The 15,871-nt window shown below is 37.8% G+C and overlaps 1 protein-coding gene across 2 annotated transcripts in view; it reads right to left on the reverse strand.

The window, feature by feature from the left end:
* Positions 1-15,871, reverse strand: part of USP45 (ubiquitin specific peptidase 45) — a 99,260-nt gene that overhangs the window by 27,696 nt on the left and 55,693 nt on the right. For both annotated transcript variants that reach the window (XM_084624083.1, XM_084624082.1), the window contains 2 exons: positions 5,371-5,458; positions 862-943 (listed from right to left, as the gene is read on the reverse strand). In XM_084624083.1, coding sequence (XP_084480209.1) covers positions 862-943; positions 5,371-5,458 — 170 coding nt within the window. The remainder of the gene's footprint in view (positions 1-861; positions 944-5,370; positions 5,459-15,871) is intronic.

Below are 15,871 nucleotides of genomic sequence, written 5' to 3' on the forward strand. Positions count from 1 at the left end.
AATCACATCAGCCACACTATCAGAGGCTTGTTCACCTGCACATCTATCAATGTGATATATACCATCATGTGCCAGCAATGCCCCTCTGCCATGTACATTGGTCAAACCGGACAGTCACTACACAAAAGAATAAATGGACACAAATCAGACATCAAGAATTATAACATTCAAAAACCAGTCGGAGAACACTTCATTCTCTTTGGTCACTCCATTACAGACCTAAAAGTGGCAATTCTTCAACAAAAAGACTTCAAAAACAGACTCCAAGGAGAGACTGCTGAATTGGAATTAATTTGCAAACTGGATACAATTAACTTAGGCTTGAATACAGACTGGGAGTGGATGGGTCATTACACGAAGTAAAACTATTTCCCCATGTTTATTCCCTCCCCCCATCCCCCACTGTTCCTCACACATTCTTGTCAACTGCTGGAAATGGCCCACCTTGATTATCACTACAAAAGGTCTCTCCCCCCACCCCACCCCACCCCACTCCACTCTCCTGCTGGTAATAGCTCAGCTTAAATGATCACTCTCGTTACAGTGTGTATGGTAACACCGATTGTTGCATGTTCTCTATGTATATAAATCTCCCCACTGTATTTTCCACTGAATGCATCCGATGAAGTGAGCTGTAGCTCATGAAAGCTTATGCTCATATAAATTTGTTAGTCTCTAAGGTGCCACAAGTACTCCTTTTCTTTTTGCGAATACAGACTAACACGGCTGCTACTCTGAAACCCATTTTAAAACTTGTACATTCAATTTTTTTTTTTGAAAAGAGTGATTCATTTGCTAAAAAGAACTTAAAAATAAATCACTATAAATAACAAGACAATATTATATTATATAACAACATACCTTTCACTTTTCTTTTAGTTTCCTCATCTGCAGTTTTAGTTGTTGGATTGTTGAATGCTTTTAAGATACCAGCTTGTATACGCTATCAATATAAACCAAATATTTAATAAGTATTTTCAGTGGGTGATTGGCAGTTTTTAGAGTGCCTAACTGTTAGAAACAAAAACTTTTGGTTATTTCCAGAAAACTACATAAGTTTATATAACTCTAGCTTTAACTACGTCAAGCATTTTTCATCACAAAAAGGGCCAATTTAGGTATGTAGTGAATTTATCAAGAAATTGTGGATTGTGAAGTGAACACTGCTCGGAAAGAAAATAAAGTGATAATGGAGAAATTGCTTTGTAGTGCAGTGACTGACTGAAATATAAAGTGCGTAAAATTTGCTAAATATATTTAACCATGTTTCAATTACTCTATTTAGAGAGTAAATTTTATTTGCTAGCCAATGCAACCTTTTAAAAACAATTATAATAACCAATCTAGTCATGCATCAGTGTGTGTACAGAAAACTCCCATTAACCCATATAAGGATTATCTGAATGTACTGAAGAGAACGTAGAACGCTAAAAAAATATTTTTGGAGGAGGCTAACTGCATCTAAATAGCATCCAACAGGATCATATTACCTGTACCTGTAGCTTGCACATAAAAATAGCAAGTTTTGCCCACTTCTCAACAAAAATTAACTGCAGTTAGCATAGTGAGGTCTCATATTACTAAGGTTTCAATATTTTTGCAGAATATATAACTAAGTTTTTCCCAGTATGCTGTGGAATAGCATAAATAATTAAACTAAACAATACTGTCAAATACAGGAACAGAGTACATTTTTGGATGCATTATCCATATGTTCCTGTTTTTATTTTTCTCCCTTTTAAAAAGTACTTATTCACAGTCTTCAGTAATGTGTAATGGGTCTCCCATTCATTAGTGAAAAGTAGCAAAGTTCTACTGTATTATTATAATTTGTTAAATGGCACATAGAAGTCACAAACAGAACCATGTACAGTTCCATTCCAGAAACAAGCTGTGATGCTACAAAAGTTTTGTATGTAGTACATAGCAGACCTACTAACAAATAATCATCACTTTTACAACATAGTTCTAATGGATAAAAATATATTAAAATTTGAGATGGTTGTAAGTTGTCATGTTCCACTCAAACCATATGTACTGGGAAATGCTATGATGAAGGATAGCTTTTGAGGTTCAATTTCCAGTTCATCTATCTACCCACAGACTAGTCATACTTCTACCTTATGAGTATGTGACCTGGCTTGTGAATTAAGTCCGGACACCCCAAGCTCTGCTTTGTTCATCTTAAAGCCAACAATATACTAAAAGGACTAATCAATACGTAATTCACCAAGTTGAATACCATAAATGGGTTTAGGGCCATAAGCAACCTCTTTTGTTGGGATTAGTGCGTTGAACCATTTATTTAGGTCAAAGAAAGACATAGTCTTTGAATGGTCAGGGTGCTACTAACAATGGCAACAGACATTAATCAATTAGCAGCAGGGTTCAGCTACTTCAAACCCTGGTGTGAAACAATCTCCAGCACACAGCGCTGGAAACAGCAGACAGTGTGTAATTTGGATTGTGGTATTGACAGACTTTTATTTTAAAGGTCCACTTTTATAGATTAATGTATTTTCAGAAGAATGCAGAAAAAAAAAATAAAAACAGGATTCCTAAGAACGCAATATTGTTTCAGAAAGCCCAGAAATTGCAGACAAAACCTCAAGGCGCTGTAGAAGAACTGTTTTATAGGATACAAAAACAAATTAAAAGCAGAGTGAAAAGGTAATTTATGTAGCACTATAAAAGCATTTTGAGATTGCACTCACCTATTTGAATACAGTATGTATATTTTAAAGGACCACATAGCTTTGATTGAAAAAATTAATTGGGATTTTTAAGAGAAGTGCCAATTAGACTGCTCAACTGAACAGACGTTTATCACAGGTACACTGAAGTGGTTAGCTGCTATTTTATCAGGGCTGTTACTGAAACTTTACACTCAAAAGCAAACATTTAAAAGCAGCATGAAAGAGGAAGGTTAGTGGCTATAATCATTTTCTAAAGGATTCTGGTGGCAGACATATTGCTGTAGGCTTTCTTCAATCAAAAAACACATGGTAGTGACACTCCATAACAATAGCACGATTAACAGCTGTGCAGTTCTCATGACAGACAATGCTGCTACTGCTTGTATCTGACTGGCACAACTGTCATTGCTCACAAGATTGAATAGATCCACAGATCCGACACTCTCAGTTTGTCATACCATTTATAGACCCGAAAAAGAAAGGGGAGGGAAAAAAAGAGCTTTTACTAGTAATGTCCCTTACTGCACAGCCTGAGGTAATAAAGTCACTGTTAATAGTAATGCACCATTATGGAAAAACAGGGGTTTAATTGCTGTAAAAGGTGGGACCAACCTTTACTTACCCAATAACAGAGATGGCAGAAATACTGTACAACCTAAGGTATAAAGAAAATATTCCTCGGCATGTTCTATTATGGTGATAACAGCGGCCACCATTACTCTCTAATGAAACTATTAAAAACAAATAAAAAATACATTCTAAGACCTAATCATGCTGCCATGTTCACTGACGGCACTAGAATTTATGCGGTCATTTTTGTTAATCTGTTCATTACGGGGGGAGAAGAGGAGTGTCAGAATATTAGTTTAAGTAAGCATTCCTTGCTTTTACTGTCAAACCTATATTCTCATAGGTTGCACAGTAAATAGGGTTTAAACCACTCTACCCCATTAAAGTCAATAGGAACAACACAGTACCACCATCACTACAACATTCTGAAAACTCTTTTCCCCCCCCTTAAAGTAAAAGCAATAAAAAACAGCAGTCCTTATAGTTTTGCTCAGTGGGTCCTTTTATGACATTACAAGGTCAGGACTGAGAAAAGCTTCTCCATAGTTCACTACTTTTAGGATACAGCCTATTGTTTACATGAACTAAGTTTTCAGCTTTGCAACAAGGAGCTTGTTGATATTCAACTGGGTTTGAGTTGCACGTTCGCAGTGCATTTCCACAATTCATGCTAACCACTTTTGCAGCTTATTTATAGCATACTGTCGCCGCATAATCTTGCTGTACATTGGAAGCTATAATAGTATTGTCTATCGTCTTTATTCAGACAATGACAATATGGACTGACTGATGACCAGATGTGCCATTTGTCAGAAAAATAGCTCCATGAAGTCCAAAATACATAAAAATACTGCAACATAGAGCTGCTGTGTGGCGATGGCTCAATGGCTCTATTGTGCCAGAGACCTGGGTACAGGAGTGGCTTCAGATCTCATGTCCATGATAATGCAGTATAGATACATTACAGGTACTATACAATTAACCCGGGAGTTTTGAAACTGGGGGGCGGGACCCCACAGGGCATCGCGAGGTTAAGACCTGGGGGGTTGTGAGCTGTCAGCTTCCACCACAAACCCCGCTTCACCTCCAGCATTTATAATGGTGTTAAATATAAAAAAAGTGTTTTTAATTTATAAGGGGGGGGGCAGAGAGTGTCACACTCAGAGGCTTGCTGTGTGAAAGGGGTCACCACTACAAAAGTTTGAGAACTACTGAATTAAAAACTTTGCTTGAGATGGAAGAAGGGCTATATTGAACGATCACTACCATAGTGAAGTGTCTCCTTCGGGAAAAGGTTATTTGCTATTACAATTGCTTGAAGAAAGACCTTTTCCTCTGAGTCAGAAAGAGGAAAAACAGTGATGAACCTGAGATGTCAAACAAATCAGATCAGATGTATTATGGTTCAAGACTGTACTTCTGGAAACAGGGAAGTAAGGGGCAGAAATGAAGAAAGTAAATACTAAACGTGTATAGATATCTTTTTAATATAAAAAGCTTTCTTTACGTACCATATATATATTTAGGGGATCTAGATTTGTTAAGTAATGTAAAATACAGTTTCATTTGTAAAACAAGCAATTTTTCTTCACTTAAAACATTGCTAAAAGACATCAAAAACTTGGATAATATTTTTGCTTTAATTTTTTTTTTCAGTCAAATTGGTTTCAGTGAAATTTTAGAACATAAACTAATTGCTCCCTGGATGTGGGGAGGTATATGAAGTTTTATCCTGAAGCAGATTTTACCAAATGAGTTAGGGACATGACTTTCACCCTACCACTTAAAAAGCGTATTTTTTAAATAACTACAGAAGATTCAGTCTCCTAAAATGGTGTTTCCAAAGTTACAGTAAAGTTATAACCACCATCATTTATGATATCCCCTTCAACAATCAACTGAAATCTGCATCCAGATCAACAGATTTAAAATACCAAAATGAAAATGTAATAATCAAGTTGCTTTTTTGGAAAATAGCAGAAACAAGCCTTAGTAGTCATTTCATTATGTATATTTTAAACAGAGAAAACAAAGTGTGTGAAAAGATGACATCTGATCTACAGTCAATTCAAGCTACTTCACTGAAAATATACAAAGATTTTACCTTTGTTTCTTCTATTCTCATTGCATCCAACAAATAGTGGAGAAGCTCTTGGCTATCCTGCTGTTGGAACCCTTTAAACCGAGGGGCCCTATAGAAGAAGCGAGAAAAGTTCAAAATGACTCTGATGGCTTCCACTTAGGATTTCTGGGGAAGTATTTTCAAAACACTATACTCCCTCTCCCAACCGTGCCCCTCCTCTACCCTTCAAAAAAATAATAATAATTTTTAAAAAAGACAAAAACCTCAGGCTGACGTACAGAATACAGGACTCAGTGTTATAATACATACAATATTTGGAAAAATTGTATTTAGAGACTGAAGGAACATCTTGAGTCTTGGACCAAATGGTAACATAGTCCAGGTCAGAAATTACACAAGTACAATTACTTAGAAAGTAACAATAAGATAAGAGCTCATCCTCATTTATACTTCAATAATCTACCTATGATAGCTTCAAGCCTACTTGCTCAATCAGCCTTTTGATTTTTAATCTTACTGAATGTAGTGAAAGGCATCTGAATGGGTAAGATGGTGAATATATTAAAAAAATAAATGCCATGCTCCATATGAATTTAGAGCAGGGGTTCCTGAACTTGGTTTGCAGCTTGTTCAGAGTAAGCCCCCAGGGGGCCACAAGACGCTTTGTTTACATGAGCGTCCGCAGGTACGGCTGCTTGCGCCTCCCAGTGGCCACGGTTCGCTGTTCCCGGCCAATGGGAGCTGCAGGCAGCAGCACAGGCAAGCCAAAAGGATACTTTTATTTCTAGAATACATGAAAAGCCTCCGACTGACGACAAAATCTTTCAAGCATCTTTTTGACCTAGCCCATCCACTCCATAAAGCTAGGTCTGGACCAGCAGGGTAATAAGTTGGTGTACATGACTGCTGACATTTTTCAAATCGGCCTAGGGGATTTGGATGCCCAATTGTAGTTTTGAAAAATCACAGCTGAAGGGGCCAGCTCACGTCTCACTGTAGTAATCCAAGTAACTCCATCCTCAGTTATATAAAATATTATGATCCCACAGCATGGCTAAATACCAAAAGTTACACATTCTATCTTGTGTGTGGTTACTGAATATAGCAATAAGTTATCTAGATATGTCATCATAACTCAAGGAGGATCACATATAATTATTCATTCATAACAAAGGCGATTTTGATCTTCCTGTGTCCCATAGCATGTTCAGCTCATCTGACTAAATCACCTACTGCATCAAAAAAGGTCTTGATATAAATGGCACCTTTTCTAATTCTGATCATATCATATCATCAAGAATCTGGGGGGGGGGGCTAACAGAATTCCAGGAGTCAGACACTTCAATACCCAGAAAAGCATTAGTGTTAGTCCTATTAAGCTTAGCTAATGCTATGCTTAGCAAAGTAGACCCAGTCTCCTCAGAAATTTTTACCCATTACACGGCCCAAAGTACACAAAGCAATGTATGAATACTCGGTAACATTATTTGCTGTTACTTGGTAGCAAGAGAATATAAAGAAACCTCAGTAGTATTAAACTATATCATCAAGAATTGTCTAACACCCAAAAGTTATTCACCACAGATTTTCACCTGCTATCATAACTTGCAAATCATTTTGGAAATCTTTCCCAATAATATCTGACGAGTTCTCAAACAAAACCAAAAAGAGTCATCTAACTATTGGAGGAATGATTTTGCCGGTCCTCTGCTTCAACACTGATTCCAGAATGTATTGAACTTAAAAGCACAACAAACAGGAAACTTCACAAGCTCTAGGTATACTCTTATCAAGAGAAATATTGTCTTCCAAATATAAAAAAAAAAGAGAATGTGTGTGTTTAAGCAACAAGCAACATGCTGATTCTAGGTCAGTTTCTGCCATGAGTTGAGCTGTTATTGCAAGTCCTAATTATCTGTATCACTTGATCAAAAGCAGCATATAATACTGAGCATAGCAAAGGGTCTATATAATCATTAACTGATTGCCTTCTGGATGGAACAAATTATGTACAAGTCTAACTTGCCAAGAGCCTTCTTCAAGACCACTGCCAGAAGGAAAATCTGCATATGCCTGAATAGCATATTCTTAAATGGCCCTGCCATCCTTCCTCATGCTAATTCTTTTAACCACTTATCACACCCTCTGGCATTAAAACTATAACTACAGAGTATGTCCAAAGCATAGAGATTGTCTAATTGTTTTTCAGAAAAAAATTGCAGTTGTGTATTTTCTTCCTCTCCCCCTGCATGCTTGTGGATACACAGGCAGTTACTCTGCCACACACACAAACAACTGTTCTACTGCAAACATTTACCTCTATGAGCATTGTAACCATGACCTGAGAACAGTGTTTAGAAGGAGCAGGAGTTCAGCTCCAGGACCCTTTCCCCAAGGAAAGCTCCGATCAGCATCTCTTTAGAATTATCCCCCACCCAAAAAAAAAAAAAACCTACAAAACAAAAACACAATGAGAAAATCAGGCAGAAACTAAAATAGTTAAATAGAAGGAGAAAAAAAGGAAAGTAATCAGTTCATTGGACCTATTCTGCATGGCTCAGTGCTACCTCACGTCTGTGCCTAGAATCAGTCTCTAAAGCCCTCGGATTGCCTGGTTACTCCCTCTATGGGAAAACTTTCTGCAGTGCATCCTGATACCTAAGCCAACACAAATTTCTTTTTAGTGCCCTTTAGCCAGTTACCCGAAATTCTTCAAACTGATCTCCAGCTGTCAACCATCTTTGCTTTATTATTATTTACCTTTTTAAGGGCTGACCATATGACTGACCTATACAAGACACAAACTCCATCCCAAAGAGTTTACAGTGTAAGGGCCAGATTCTAATATCCTTACCCAGGCTCAGCAGTACCAACAAAAGGATATTAGAGTCCGGTCGTTCAAGATTAAGACAGGATGACCTGAGAAGCCCTGAAAACGATTATAACTCACCATTAATCTTCTTTATTCCTTTCTTGTATGCATATACCATATGCAAATATTTTCCCTGTGGGAGAAAGCTGCATTGTACTTGTCATCCTAGTTCCCTTTAATAACCTTCCATCTCCACAACTGACAAGGAGGAAGGAAAATTTGGATTTATCAATGCAAACTGATGGTTGTGGAAAGCCCAGTTTTTAATGGATTCCCCCTGCAGCCATCCTGAGCTCGCCAAGTGATAAGACAAAATGCAACTGGAAACTATGCCACCTCCAGTTGGAACTCAAAACAGGATTGGCTTCTGCAGAGAAAGTAAGATCAAAATCTTCCTTTCTGTGAGGGAACCTCCTGCTTAGCAGTACCTACCCTGACACCAAGCAGGCTAACTACGGAGGAAAGCAGAGAATACCATCACACTGGCACCCAGAATTCCAAATCCAAAGACTGCACGTGCAGACATTTTTACAGTCACTCTGTAATGATGAGTAAAGGGACAAAACAAGCTTTACACTGATACCTCGCTGATCTCAACCACCGAAGCAGACTCCCTTGTCAGGCCAAGAGGAAGCCATCCTCTAAGAAGAATGGGCCTTACTGCAAGTGGCTAAGGCAAGCCTTATGCTAGTAATGTTCCCTTAATACATATTAATAACCATTTAACTACGATTTATTTAGTGTATTTTCATACTTTTTGAGCCCTCTGAGCACAGGCGCCCCACCCCTGCCCCGACTCCGCCCCCTCCCTGTCCCTATTGGACCCCTCCCCAAATCTGCGCCCCAGCCCTGCCTCTTCCCCCAGTGCGCTGCGTTCCTCCACCTCCCCCTCCTTCCCAGCGCTTGCGCTGCAAAACAGCTGTTTTGCGGCCCAAGCGCTGGGAGGGAGGGGGGAGAAGCAGGACGCAGCGGTGCGCTCAGGGGAAGAGGTGGAGGCAAGCTAGGGCTGGGGCAGGGAGCTGCCAATGGGTGCAGAGCACCCACCAATTTTTCCCCATGGGTGCTCTAGCCCCAGAGCACCCACGGAGTCAGCACCTATGCCTCTGCATCCATTTACAAAGCACTTTTGTTCTGTGGAGAAACACTGCCATAGCCCTGACAAGATCCAGAGTATGCCTAAAGGCCTCCCTTAGACAGACAGAAAGGAGGTTTATTATCTGATTCCTGTGAACTACATTTGGGAACAAAACAGGGTACTGTAATGTTCTATGCCCTTATGAAAAACTGTGAAAAGGTATTTACAGACATCAATGTACCAATGTTTTCGGCAGAGGTAAATACTTTTAAACAGGCAACTTCCATAGACAGTCAGAAGGGAGGGAAAAGACCAGGGGTGAAAGTTTACACAGAGGAAAGTGGAATCTGAGGAGTTCTAATCTGGAATGTGGCAGAGCTTTAATCACCCTTAATAATCCTTAACACTAGAGGATGAGACTCTACCAGGGAACCTTATAAAGCTTCCTGATTGCTCCCAATAATGAAGCTTGACAATTTAGAGTGTGAAAAGCTCCCGTACTTGTACAGCGGACTGGAATTACGTACCCAAAGTATATGTAAGCAATCTTACAAGACCTAGAAACAAAAATCTAACCACACAAAATGATAGTATGATTAACAGATGAACAGATGGATCCAGAATGGTCTTTGAATTCCTAAATGCTTCAGGGAAGCAGTGTTATTTTTATCTAGAAAGATAGAAGGAGCCAAGTAGTGTTTGAAAGGAGAAGGAGAAGTTAATAATAGTGGTGATTGGAATGATAACAGCCTCCTGTGAATGTAGTCCACATCATGGTAAAAAAGAATGGTAGAGACCCAGGATTCTAAAAAATATACAGATGCTGAATTAAAAATTGTTAGATTATCTACACTTCAAGATATGGAAATACACAGTTAAGACACCCGAACAACCTGAACTCTGCCCTATAATGATACGTTGAGAGGTGTGAAAAAAATTCACAAGTCTTTAAAAGCCAATCTATTCTGGGACCAAAAACAGTAAAATGCATTATAATCATCCAGTTATTGCATGGTGCCACTGCAGAGCACAGTTAAAGTTGTTTGTGCATGTCCATATCTTAACATGTTTGGATTTCTTTTAAGTTTAACCTTAATTCTGAATTTCCTAGGTTTGTAATGCTTGCTTTTGGTATAATTACAATATCCCTGTAATCATTAATGTATTACTGATATACATTATCTACCATAACTCCATCTTAGTTTTTGTTTGCAAATTTTAAAAAATATCCCTAAAAATTTCCTACATTAACACTAAAAAGAAGCCCCAAGAGAATGCTACCATATATTTTTAATGGTTGCACAGAAATGTTGATACGTAATATCAATCTTAAATCATTTTAACTTTTAAGGCTAGTTTCACCAGTCTTCTCTGGTAGCTTTATGACACCCTGGAAGAGCCCAAAGCATCCAGAATATATGGCCAGTTAAGCTAGATTTACAGCTGCGTTGCATCACCAGAGCAGCACAAAGTAGTCAGAGTGTATTATCCTATTTTTCCTTTTCTGCCTGTCCTCCACATTCCCTTATACATATAGGCCCCAAGTTCCCCATTTCTCCTGTTCTCTGCCTTTTGCCATGCACACACAATAGTTTCCCTTGCCTCCAGCCCTCCACCCCTACATCCTCCTACATCACTCCGTTCAGTAGATCTGGTGCAAAGAAATGTGTTTCTAAAAATAAATTTAGAGTTAATGGGGGGGGGGTGCTGTTATTTTTCATAACTACAAGTTTCTCCTTCCGCAGAGGCTGAACAAAAAAACCGGCTTCCTCAGAGAAACTCACTGAGAATTGCCTTCTTTTGAAACTGTTACTGCCTTCCTTTGTTCCCAATAGGAGTGAAACCAAGCTGCCCTCAGAGGAAAATAATAACTCCCTAATAATAACAACTGTCAGAAGACAGAGAGGAACACAATGAGGAGCAGGGGAATGGAAGCAGTGGCCATATTAACTGAAGGAAGTTTGCAAAAAGAAAAGGAGTACTTGTGGCACCTTCTAGACTAACAAATTTATTTGAGCATAAGCTTTCATGAGCTACAGCTCAATTCATTGGATGCATTCAGTGGGAAAAAAAGAAGTTTGTGGCCTCAGTCCCAATGAGCACACTAAAAGATGGCTGCAATTTTGAGAGAGATCACTTCTTCAAGGAATTTGCTACAGAACATTTTTCTTCAGCCTCTATTGAAGAAGAAACTTTCTGTGATGAAAAATAATAGCAAAGACAGAATTTCACTATCGAGAAAACAGGGGTTTTCTCAGTGCTCCAAATAACATCTACTCTTATTTACAGCTATTTTTAATAGATTATTTCACTTACTGTCTTACTATCAAGTGGTATGGAGTATGCATCCATGGATAGGCAAAATGCCAAAAATGAGTAAGGAAGGAAAATGTAACTCAAACCATGTACATGAATTTCCCAAGTCAACAAAATAACTGTCACATGGTATGTCACACCCAATACCATCTTCTGCAATTAATACTAGTCAGGAGAACTCAGAATTTCTGGAATATATGCACTTAAACACATATCCCATCACACGGTTAGAGGGAAAGCGTGGGAATATGAATTTTTTTAAATACCCCAATGAACATAGATATAGAATTGAATGCTATTTGGAAAGCACTGAATCTACAATGAAGTTCTTTGAAAGCACCGCAAAAGGAAAGAGATATTATCTAACTGCATGCTGAATAGTTTCAAGTACATGGGAGAGAAAACAGGAAGTTGTTGAAATAAATAAATGTGTTGAGTTTTAAACAGCCAAAATTCACTATTCTTGCTCCTATGAGGCTCCTCATCCACAGGGAAAGTTAATTTTTTTTTATGCATCCATGATACTAGATACAAGAACAGGGCTAGGGGAGTAACAAGAGGTAAATGATTAAAATACTCAGTGTGTCACATTTTCAAATGCACACACTCATTTTGTATGCTTAATTTGGTAACAACAAACAGGAGAATATGCCAAAGAAATTCAGCATCTTTTAGATGTGCAATGTCAAATGCTTGCTTACAATTCCTAGTATAAACTTCCTTCCCTACCACTACCACACCTAAATACTTCCCACATTAAACAAATGATCTAAACTACCACAGGTTTCAGAAACACCACAACTATTGCAGTCTATCCCTACAAAATTTCTGGTCCCTGTGAATTAGAAATCTGCCAAACAAGGAATCCAAACATACGTCTGGTGTTGCCCTTGTCCTCTCACAGTGCGTCCTTCGAGCTGTCCTCTTTTATGGTGTCTGGCATCAGCAGCAAAAGAAAGGAGCCAGCTTGGGAGTCAGGGCAAGGACACAGAAGGAACACTGGCAGTTGCTGATTTTACAGTTATTACCCAAGACAAATGAAAAAAACTGAAATGACCACTAGCAAATTTATTATTTTAAAAGAGAGTCAGAGGCATCACTGTCCACCTCCCAAACCCAAATGAAGCAAAATTCTTGAAGGCTGGGCCAACAGTTTCTACAAATGACATGTTTGTAAACTATATGGGTTGACATCTATTTATAAAACAAATACTGTATTGCATGGTAAACAGATAGTAGCCTAAATCATGGCTCCCATCAAAACCCTGTGAGTCCCCTTTATACTAACAGTCCACTATAACATATAATCATACTTTAACAAATATTCATCAAGCAAAAATTAATTTATTTCTAATGCAAAATTAAGTAAAGATCTCTATGCATATTTTTATACATCCTCGGTGTCAGGATCATAGAATCCTTGGTAGACAACTTGTCAAAGGACTACACAGATCTATAGTTTTGTTGTTTCCAAACTTTTTGTAATCTAAATGAGACTGTGTTTAAGTATTTATTCTTAACATAATTTTACTGCACATTAAAGATGCTTATAGAAAGATACCATCCCCTCTGTCACAATATTGCATGCCCTCTTTTCCAGAGCAAGCTGCTGATCTGACTTCAATTAAAATCCCAGGCCAATGCATCTACCCTGAGATTTAAACTGAAGTTTCCTTGTAAATGTCACCATATGGTAGGTATAACTCCTGCTTCACTTTGGGAACAGCACATGCATAGTTAGCCACGTGCACCTTCCCGAAAATGTAGTATGGGGCAAAACTAGTTGAGCAGAGCCCAAGTAGGAATTTCATCAAATTAGCAGACTGGCCAGAAAAAACTATTTCTTCCACTGCTCAGTTACATTTGAAATGAAATCAACAGAAGAGGGAGTGAGTTTTCATTTTCAGGTTGCACACTCTGGCTAGTCAGTGCACTTACTTTTAAAAGCATGTCATCACCTTGTCCAGTGCACAATAATTTCACTTGTCCAAACCAGGTCTTGAGCTAGAAGACAATATGATTTTTCCTAGTCTTGTAACAGAACTGGTCAGCTTTGCTTTATAATATCATACCAATAGCCTGTGAGAGGAACACTGAAGGGATGTGAAACACAGGGCTCCTAGATGCTCCAACAAAAATAATGAGCATTAATAATTACACAAGTGCACAGTATACGTGCAGATCAAACACTCATATTTGTAAATATAGTACCTTATAATTTGCATTCTGTGCCCGTTTGTCATACACTACGGAGGTCTTCTACGGTTAACATAGGGCAAGAGAAGTGACATCTATAAAGTCATTCTTCACTCTGAAATTTATTTAAGTAACAAGCTGTAAAATCAACTCACTTTTGGAAAAACAAATTAGCCGGAGAACTGCTGGGTTCAGTATTACTTTACATACATTGCTGTTGTTCTAAAACACCCAAAATTTATCAATATATTCAGCAGATATCTTCCCATATCTGTACACACACAACTCCCACACATCGGAGAGAAATGGGGGGAAAAACTGATGAGGATGAAACCTGACATCTTCCAGAGTCAAAACAATGAGCAACGCTATAAAGTCCTTTTTTATATAAGATACGTACAACTCACTTAAATCAGAGACAGATTAGTAATGGAATTCAAGGATAATTGCATACATCTTTCATTATCATTAATGGATGTGTAGTATAGTTTCCCACTGATTAACAACATATACTATTAATCAGAATTAATTTAGTGAAAAGTTCCAAGGGAGAACATTTTCATTTGATGTTCTACTTATTAACTTTATTGTCTTAAATAGGAAAGGACACATATGACCAACAAGATGTGGTAGTTCCCATTAAAGAGAAATCATTAAGACACCTTTTGTTTTAGAGTTTTACTGTAGTGTGAGGGGCATCTAACAGGGCTAGAAGTGGTTATTTTTAAAAATTTTCTTTAGACTTTGCTGTATTTTTAAGATCTTCACTATAGTTAAAATGGATTAACTGAAAGAACTAACAATTATCACATGCTATTATATAGAACAAAATGAGGATTGGAGTATAACAGTTAACCTTTTAAAGGTGAAGTGACAGGAAAACATTTTTTAAAAAGATGGTAAGATAGGTTTGGCTGGTTTACTTTGACTGACAAGTGATGTCATTGTTAACACATGATTAATATATGAACAATTGGGCACCCATGCCTGTAACGTGCTATATTAATGCCACAGTCAATTCTAAATCTTTACAATGCTGTGGAAAAATGCTCAGGATTGGTAAATCTGCTTTTTGTTTATGTTGGGAGGATGTGGGGGGAGAAGGAGAATATAAAAAGGTGAACCAGTACAATACAGGGTATTTACAGGAAGATTCCTATCCTTACTAACCCAAATTTGGGAGTAAAAGAATTAATCCACACTGATTCATAGAAATCTGACAACTAAGAGATGTGCTCTTGTCTCCTTGAAAATATGCTTCAAGCAAGATCCTTGGCAAAAGTGGAGGACTCTAAGATGGTTGGTTGAGTTGACCGCTCACAGATGTGCCGACATATGGAAGCCAGTGCCAATGCGCTACAACCTGTTGTACAGTGTCAGCAGTATAATGACAGAACAGGTTGAACTCCTGCTAATGGTCATAAGAAGTGAAGGACAACTGTGACAGCCATGTACTTATTAGTTAAGCCTATCATTTCACTGCTGATCTTGGGTCAAGCATTTATATCTTGTACATCAGCTAAAAAGATGTTTCTAATCATTATCTACCAGTTAGAATGTGGCTATTTTTTACAATGAAAATTATGCAGTACTAGTTAAAAGTGCACACCCCAAATACAATTTTTACACTTCTTTTAAAGTATAATAATCTTCATATGTATTCGAGATTAAGTCATCCTTTGTTGTTCAGAATTAAGCAACACTGTAAAAAAACCCCACAATTGTAATAAAGTAGCCCAATCACATTATACAGGGGCAATACATTATCCTGATTTTTAAAAACAAAAAAAAAAAAAAAAAAAAAAATAAACCTTCTCGACTGTGCTTTCCTCACAAGGCATGGGAAACTTAATAACAAAATACTTAAAGATCCTCTCCTCATATGGAAGTGTGTCTGTGCCTCTAAATATTTTTTGTTGACTCTCTCTGGATCCTTTCTATTTCTGCTGTATCTTTTTTTTTTTTTTTTAAATAATGTATGCAGTGTTCTTGTAGCCCTGTCAGTCCCAGGATACTAGAGAGACAAAGTGGGTGAGGTAATATCTTATATACAGAGTTCTTCT

This window comes from Lepidochelys olivacea (genome assembly GCF_965140295.1).
Source record: "Lepidochelys olivacea isolate rLepOli2 genome assembly, chromosome: 3".
In the NCBI taxonomy this organism is placed as follows: Eukaryota; Metazoa; Chordata; order Testudines; family Cheloniidae; genus Lepidochelys; species Lepidochelys olivacea.